The 9,009-nt window shown below is 43.6% G+C and overlaps 1 protein-coding gene across 1 annotated transcript; it reads right to left on the reverse strand.

Annotated features, from left to right (window-relative positions):
• Positions 1-441: 441 nt before the first annotated feature.
• LOC102194515 (tyrosine-protein kinase SRK3) lies at positions 442-9,009 on the reverse strand. Its single transcript, XM_005752180.1, has 11 exons — positions 8,826-9,009; positions 8,539-8,711; positions 6,805-7,027; positions 6,521-6,659; positions 5,609-5,707; positions 5,097-5,257; positions 4,823-4,960; positions 3,607-3,718; positions 2,784-2,883; positions 1,077-1,176; positions 442-685 (listed from the first exon to the last, which is right to left on the reverse strand). Exons 2-11 carry the CDS (start codon positions 8,652-8,654, stop codon positions 578-580), a joined length of 1,296 nt encoding a protein of 431 aa, XP_005752237.1. The 5' UTR covers positions 8,655-8,711; positions 8,826-9,009; the 3' UTR covers positions 442-577.

A 9,009-nucleotide genomic window follows, 5' to 3' on the forward strand; every position in this document is an offset into this window, starting at 1 on the left:
TTTTCTGCAAACAGTTTATGAAACATCCTTGTAAAGAAAACACAACAATTAGACTCCAGGTAACAAATCAGTGCACACTGAATGATTATGAAGTGAGGCTCTCTGCATTGCTTTCAAATAATTATTCTCAACTTTTCTCATTTAGTATTACTCAGGCTGCGTGGCTGCACACACTGGCATGATTCAGCCTTCAGTGGTCCCGTGTGTAGCTGGTAATGTGTCAGTATTTGTGTCTGTTGTCAGAGGAAGTTGAAGTGTGCGCCTGTTAGGATACATTCACAAAAACAAAGTCCTGAAATGTGACAGTCTTCAGCGTACAGTCGGCAGACTGTGATCACACAGTTTGATTCTGTTTACCACAAAAATTGGTTTTATATATAAACTAATATTTTATATATGAAAAATAATATAAGAATATAAAAATACAGAAAATGAAACCCACAGGTATATATTTAAAAGAATCCTTTTTGAACAAACATGCACATTATGACTGTTGTGATAAGTTTTCTGCTCCTTTCATTTACTCAGCAGGAATTAAGCCCACCTGAAATCTGCACGCATGATTTAAAGTACCCGTTTAAAAATTAGTGTCCAAACTGACACTCGCTGCTCGTAAACGATTGTTTTCCTGAATTTCGGCCTCATCTGTCACCACCTGCTCTGGATTCTCCACATCCACGTAGTCCTGCAAAGAAGAACACAGTTTATCTCACACATGTTTGTCTATCTGCAGGTTCAAACTGGGAGAAAGTTCAGAAAATAATCTCTATAAACACAATTCAACTACATGTGGGTGCATTTAATAACCAAAACACGATGAAGCAAAAGCTGAGTGAAACTCAAACGTTACCTTTCTGTTTGATTGAATTCATTTCAACAGAATTATCGCGTCAGTGAGTATTTAAGTGAGAGACTGAGGAGTTTACTCTGACAATACTGTGGAAACACTTAATATAGTCGCGTTTTTGTCAGGACTTTAATGCTGTGTGATGAATATCGCAGCACCACAAAGGCTATGCTGTGATGTTTACAGATCATAACAAAGAGAGAAGAGCTTAAAACATGCTGCTGCTTACCGCATCGTTTTCCATGATGCTCTCCAGCATGCAGACGATGTCTGTGAACGAGGGCCTCAGGGTGTACGGCTCCTGCCAGCAGTCTCGCATGATGTGAAGTCTGTGAGGTCAGAGGCCACTCAGTGATACACAGTCCATGATTCTCTGTCATAGTTACTATCATCCTGAGGTATAAGAGGATGGTACATAAGGAATGGTGCGGGACTGGCAGAGCCTGAATGCGACTCATCCAGTTTAGATATTGATGGGGGGACGAGTTGAACCGAAATTAAGCTAAAGGAGGAAAAAGGTCGGAAAGCTACGTCCAGCAGAACACAGTCGCTTTCAGTTTTACTTTGTGAGTCATCTACACACGTGTTCTGATGACACCTCCCCCTCCTAAACACACTCCCATCACAAGCACAACACACAAAAGACATGATTTTGTTTTTCTGAGCATAACTCCATTAAATATTCTCCTGAAAACAAAACTCTGTATGAGCCATGAGGCTCGACAAAGTGCTCCTGACAGCTTTTTAGCGGTTTTACACAGATGTTGATGGGTCTTTTAGATTTCTGCCAAGCTAACGGGATCGAGGTGTATTCCTACCTTCCTTGGGTGAGGCTGACTCCCCCCTTTGTTAGAACTCTCTCTGCTTATTTGGCCGTTACAATTAGCCAATCAGCCTCCCCGGTGCACCTGCTGTTCGTAACCTCTGGTTTGCACGAGTGATCTTGTTCCTTCTGCAGTTTGTTTTCCAGCTGTTTCTTTGCGTATGACACGTTGTCATTTGCTGACTGCGTGTCATAACTCGCCGACTGCGCCTCGTGTGTCCTCCTCTGAGTTCTACCAGATATCTTTGATTTGTCAACAATTGTTCTTAAATTTTGGATGTTGATATTGCTGCTCGCCTGCTGACAGGGACACGCTGGCTGCCCGTCCGTCTTAGAATTGACTTTAAAAGTTTGTTGTTCTCCTGGCTCCTACGTACCTCTGAGCGTTTGCTGTCGTGGCCCCCAGATTATGGGATACGTTGGCCCTCTGTATTAGGCATATTTACATCTCTTTTAAAAACACACATGTTCTCTGAGGCATTTTAGGAAAAACCAGCTTCTGGTCAGATTTAGTCAGTTTTTTGGTCACTTTCAATCTTTGTTATTTCTTTAATTGTATTTATTATCTAATTATTAATTCAAGTGTATCTTTTATTTTATTATCTTATTATTATTTAATTTTCTTTGTCTGATTAATGTTTGATTTCTTAACTTTTATCTCTGTTTTTACTGGAAAGTACTTTGTTGTTTTTAAAGTAGAAATAAAGTTGGATTTTTTCTGATTTTCAGCAACAGTTTATGTATTGAATATTGATGCTATGATGTCATGTTGTGTTCTTTAAAGCAGCAGCTTCAGATTTGCTCTGAAGTCTCTCACAGTGACACGTGAGCATTACTCTGCTAGAAACCTGAAAGATGATGTTTGTGTTTCAACAAAGCTCAATGAAACCTGACTCTGAGTAACAGCTGATTTCATTACGAGGATGATTCTTCTGTTGAGAACAGCAGTATTACTCTTTACTGCAGCAGAGTACACATGTGGGGTTGCATCACGAAACATGAAACGTGGCACGGCCTGCTGAGGGACCCACTGTGACAGGGGGGAGCTGAAATAAATCGAACTTAACTGACATATATCAATAACCAATATACCTAAAGGCAGTTCTCACTTACATCTCTGGTCTGCAGCCTTCCGGGTTTGTGTTTTTGTGACCCATACAGATGTGGTACACCACTTGCTCTGATGTCTCCAGGTTTGGATACGGCAGCGTACCTGAAAATGTATTCATATCACAATTTCTATCACTGTGTAATAGAAATCCCTGTGTGGGTGTGGACTGCAGACTTTTAGTAATTTACAGTAAGACAGATAAAAGTATCCAACTCATAATCGCTACAAAGAACCGCACAAACACTGCAGGGTCCACGAGTTATTAATACACTGTAATTCAATTCAGCTGTATTTATATTGAGTCAAATCACCACAACAGTTGCCTCGAGGTGCAGCTATTGCAGTTGCACTGTAGACTTACAGGACAGCTAACGTTTTAAATGTCATACGACTGAACTGGAGAGCGAAGTCAGACAAAAGTAGGACGACAGGATGCTTCAGTCAGCTTCTTCATGTGTTTGGATGCTGGTGACAAGGCGCCAGGTTTCCACCTCTGTTCAGAGATGTACTCGTAACCAATGACACAACTTTCCAGAGTCAATTTATGTTGATATTTGTGCTTACATTAATGTTGTGTTATTTCATTTCAGCACTGCTAATACACTGTGGCTGTATCACGGTAGACGAAACAAGCTTTTAATTCCTCCATTTTATTCTGGCCGGAGTGAACAGCGGCCCGTTGTAATGACTTTCAACCAAAACACGGAGCCACCACAACACAAGGCCGCTCTTCAACAAAGAGCACGTTTGGAACATATTACTGAACAAGTAGAGGAGAAGTCATGATTTCCAGTGGTCAGAGGGCAGCCCAAACCTCCCACTCACCAAATGTCTGCATCTCCCACAGCACGATGCCAAACGCCCACACGTCTCCCTTGTAGCTGTAGTAGTTGTTCTTGAAGTACTCTGGGGGGTACCAGCGCAGGGGTACACGTTGCTGCACAATTTACACATGATGGAAAAAGTGATTTCACCAAAACTTGAAGGTGATATTTTCAACTATGTCAGTGGGACAATTTTAGACATCTAAAAAGATCGTGGAGGAAATGCACGACACCATTACTGCTGGTCTTTTTCTGCACCACAGTTTCCTGTTGAAAAGGATGTTGCTAAATCTCCTGCACACGTGCAGTAACACAGAAGCAAAGTCTGTTTCAAACTGGGCTCAAAAAGAGTTCACTACATTTGTAGCTCAACCAGTAACAAAGGTCATCCTATCACATCAGGTCGGACCAAACGTGAGATGCAGTTACACTTTTTGTTTTTGTAATATCCAGGTTACATTTGAAAGTGTTGTCCTGAAGCACTTTCAGTCAGGACCACTTTAGCTAACGAGAGATCGCCTTTTACATCCGCGGTCATTTAGATTTGCTGGTGTGGCTCATCTCTGGGACATCCCCGCTCTTCCATGTGCACACATCGAAAGCTGGAGGTGGGGAGAGGAACAGCAGCAACAAAGCAAGGCACCAGCAACTACAGACAGTGATTAAGTCAGAAATTACATAAAAGGAGAAACAATGGCGGAGGAGGGGGTGCGAAGCGGCCTAAAGACGCGCAGTAACTGTGGACGGCTCCAATAGCTTGTACAAAGGCATGACTGGCTGTAACTCAGGATGTGGAGCAGGTCATCTGCTAAATATAAACACCAAATATCCTCAGGCAACATCTGACTCAAAGATTCTCTCCTGAGTACAGATGTGTGCACACGTCGGACAGAAAGCACTTCTGTAGAAGCTCGTATGAATGGAGCAGAGCTCATTGAGGCTGGTGCTGAGATCAGCTGATGTGACGGTGGCTGACTTTGTTCAAACTCTGCTCAAACCTCAAACATGCACTGATGTTACAGTGAGAGTGAAACTACAGCGCGGGAGCAAAGCTGGAAACGTTTGGGTCACTTTGGATTCTCACTGGGAATCAAACACGAACGGAGGACGTGATCATCCACAAATAAGATGGTTGAATTTGAAAATGTGCTGCAAAGCTGTTCGGCAGTCCGAGGACTGTGAGAAAAGGATGCTGTGTGTGCGTACTGCGATCTTACACGTGGGTTTCTCCAGCGACTGCTGCGACGGCTCGCCATTCGCGTCAAGTCTCGGGCGAGACCAAACTCGGCCACTTTCACCTCCCAGGGAAACTTGTTGACCATGACATTCCTCAGAGCCAAGTCACAGTGAATAATCTGCACAGAGAACCAACAACATTAATGCTAAATGTAAACACAACGATAAAAACGTGTGTTCAAACTGTCAAAAACAAAAGTCACACTGGGACAAAGTGGGACCAGTATATTTCCCATCAGTCTGCTATGCTCTTACCATTTTGGAGCGCAGGTGCTGCATGGCTAGAGCAACGTGGTACGAGGCAATGGTGAGGAGGCTCTGCAGCTCAGGGTCAGTACTCAGGTGGGCTCTGTTGGTCTGCAGGAAGGTCCTCAGAGTGCCGTAGCTCACATACTCCATGATCAGAATGTAGGGCTCTGCACAGAGAACATCCCAGTCAGAGACGTAGGGCCTTACAGAGGGACACGCCTCCAAGAAGAATGCAACAGACGTTACAGGTCAGTTCGTAGTTACAGGTTAGGAAAGGGGGGAAACTAAGCATATCTGTCGGTGTGGAGGAAGATGACAAACAAACTGGTTCTTTCGACTCTACCTGAGCACTCTATAAAACATTTACCCGTTCATACAAGCACTTTTTCATGGTTACGTGCTTTTTGGCATGCAGACTGGAGCAGCCAGGGCTCAAACCAACAACCTTCTGATTAAGAAGGTTCCAAGCCGCTCTACCTGAGCAGAGAAACAGCAGTCTGCATGCACATGTTCATCACCTGCAGTGGTGTTCCAGTCCAGTAACTGGAGGATGTTCTTGTGGTGCATCAGTTTTCTCATGATGGAAACCTCCATGTCCACGTGTTTGAGGCGGACGCCTGAGGTAGAGGAAGACACAAAGGTCAAACCAAAGCCCAGATGTAACTGGCTAAATCTAAAGGAACGTATTCAGTTTTGTACTAAAGCTCAGCATGATTCATGTTGAAAATAATCCTCATTATTATTCTTGTCCTGACTCTTAGTTCAGCACCTGAGCTGAAGTGGTAAACGAAAAAGACAACAAAGAATAGTCGATGGATGCTAAAACTGTAGCTACAGCTGAGAGCAGTTGCAGATTCAGGTGGTTAGCCTCTGTGAGCTCGTCTCTGTGGGCAGCTCCTCCCACTTCCTTTTACAGTATTGAATGCATTGTTGTTATACGGCAAAACTTATATTGTACAAGATGAATTTGGTGCCATCAAAGTTCTCCTAGCTCGTCTCAGAGCTGCGTTTGACGTCACTGGTCACAGCATTTTAGCAATTTCATGAAGTCTGGAATCCCACGTGTCAGTGCTTTTACACTACACTCGCTTCGTTTGCAGTGCTAACAGTAAGTTATGGTCGGGGCTGTAATATTAACACCGAGCGCAACGTCAAAAATGTATGAAATGGCTCAGACCAATTTGTTTTTCAGGAATTTGTGATCAACCAGAGCGATGACGTGTTGCAAAAACTGCATGAAAAATGTAAACAAACGTGAGCTTAAAGATTCCCACTAATTCTACTTAAAAACAGAATATTTGAACATCATTATAGGACAGCTTACAATCATTTACTTGGATCACAGTTTCCTCCTGCTTATCATGTCAAGTACTTAATTACTGCTTTCAGGGATGCTCCGCCTGCAGGCAAACCTCCAGCCATGTCCGTACCTTCCTTGCTGATCTTACAGGTGAACATGCTGTGGCCTTTACACGTCCCTCTGGTCATCCTGGCCTGGTAGAAGACACCCTCCTTTCCTGCTTTGATCAGCTGCAGAAGGTTCAGGTCTGACTTGGTGAAAGGAGGATCCTTGAATTTGAAATAGACCCGTTCGTACATCATCAAGGTAGAACCGCACCAAACAGAACATGTGAAATCGAAATCCATCATCATCTGAAGGTTCATCTTCTGTGTCTACAGCAGGAACACAAAGATATCTGTGAATCAGCGCTACCTGCTGCAGTTGCTGCAGACCTTTCCACAGCTTCTTGGACGGAGACCTGGCTGAAGTGCTGGGTCGGAGTGGAGATTTGGGAGGAAGTTCCCGCTCCTCCTCCTCCTCCACCACAACTGGGATCGGCCTCGCAGGTAAGAGGGGAGGCTCTACCCGAGGCACAGCACTCATCAGCATCTTGTTCTGCCGGAGCAATCTGATTGTCTTGAGAGCGGATCGGTATCTGCAAAATAACGTGGACAGTAGAACAGGTAACACCGACCCAGGTACGGAGGCGAAACACTCGGCTGCCTTACTAAACCAGGAGCAGCAAGTCTGACGACACACAGTTTGGGACTCGGAGCTAAACGGTGTAACTGTAAGTGACACTGCACATAAACCAAAGATCCAGACATCCAGTCTCTTCCACGTGTCCTTGTCAGTGTCATTGGGGGTGGAGCCTATCCCAGCTACCACAGGGTGAGAGGAAGGTCACGCCTGGGACAGGTCGCCAGTCTGTCGCAGGGCTAACACAGAGAGATAGACAACCACTCACATTCACACCTATGGGTGATTTAGACTCACCAGTTAACCTGAACCCACTAACTGCGTGTCTTTGTGCTGTGGGAGGAGCCAAGAGAACCCACTCAGACACGGGGAGAACATCCAGACTCCACACACTCCCAGCCAGACAGCGCATTCAGACCCAGGAGGCAACAGTGATAATATTCCTAACCTTAATGAAAACAAATCACATCTATCTAGAAATACATTATCTATAAACAGATGACCGAGTCTGGGAGCTTTATTCTAAAAAACGAGCTAAAACTGGTGGTTGGATCACACAGACATGAATTCAGATGGAGGCTGCAGAGCTGACCCTGACTCAACATTCGTTTTGAATAAGTCAGTTTTTTGCTATTATTTTTCACTTTTCCACTTTTTGTAATGCACCATCATTTTAGTTGGTAACATGCTGCACAAATAAAAATGTGTTTTCAGAATAAACGAGGAACAGCTGAGAACAGCTGGCCAGGTGTTCTTTTTGGCTCATTTCAAAACAGCGACACATTTGAATGGGATTGTCTGCTAATACTGAAAGATAACATATGACGCCAAAATATTAGAAACATCTAACAAGGTGCTGTAAGTAGGTCCGTAGACATCTGCATTATGAGTCTATGTTAACACGATCTCTTACAGTGGATAACATCTGTTTTTGGACCTATGGCGCTATGCATTTATAAGAATAAGAATAATACAAAGGCTGAGCAACAAAACTAAATTCATCTTCGGTGTTTTCACGTTCTACTTTAAAAGTACATAAACACTGAAATCTGAAGACTGCAGATCTCAGGAAATGAGACGATCAAAGAAGGACATCTCACTTTTGTAAAAAGGGAAATAAACGTCTACACCAAACTTCACACAGCAGGTGAGAGGTACATTTCACAATCAAGCAAAGACAAACTTTAAGGAAACCGTTATAGCGGTTAGAACCTGAGCGGCTCATTGCCTCCGTGAAGCCAGTGTGGCCAAAAATGGGCTTTTATTAACGTCTGATCTTATAATATATTCACGCTAAAGTACGTGAAGGGAAATTGTTATGTTTTATTTAATAATGCTGCTGTTACTGTTGCAGCTTTGGTGAGGACAGTCAGCTTAATTTGAACATAAAATGTAGCAAACAGACCAAGTGAGACTGAGGTCACGTCGTTAATAAAAGCCTTTTTAAAGAACTTAAAATGGACTTACTTTCTGATGCACACGGCTCCCAGCACTGTGAACACCACGATGGTGAAGGAGAGGAGACCGCTGAGGGTGTATACAACGGAGTACACAACTGAAAGCTCACCTGGACAGTTCGCCATGTCCTCTGCTCAGTGTTTGTTTTCTGGCACAAACTGGTAAAAGAACATCAGGCTGGTCTGGAACAGCGATAGGAAGAACGTTTAGAACGTTTCTTTTTATAGAGCTGATTCACTGAAGCCCAAAATACAAAGAAAGCACAGGAAGAGAGTAACTAAATGAAAAAGCCCTACCTGTGCTCTGTGACAACTTTGATCAAGTCCATTCTTCTCGCCTAAGCCTGCCAGTCAGACACCAGACAGTATTTATTCTGCTCGGTCCCACTTAAAAATTCAAAAATCCGCCTTGTGCTGGATAAAATGTCTGACCCGTGTTGTGTTCAGCAGGAGCTCTCACAGTACATCAACCACAAGACAA

The sequence above is a fragment of the Pundamilia nyererei genome, unplaced genomic scaffold, assembly GCF_000239375.1.
Source record: "Pundamilia nyererei isolate P.nyererei 1_Seehausen unplaced genomic scaffold, PunNye1.0 scaffold00347, whole genome shotgun sequence".
Lineage (NCBI taxonomy): Eukaryota > Metazoa > Chordata > Actinopteri > Cichliformes > Cichlidae > Pundamilia > Pundamilia nyererei.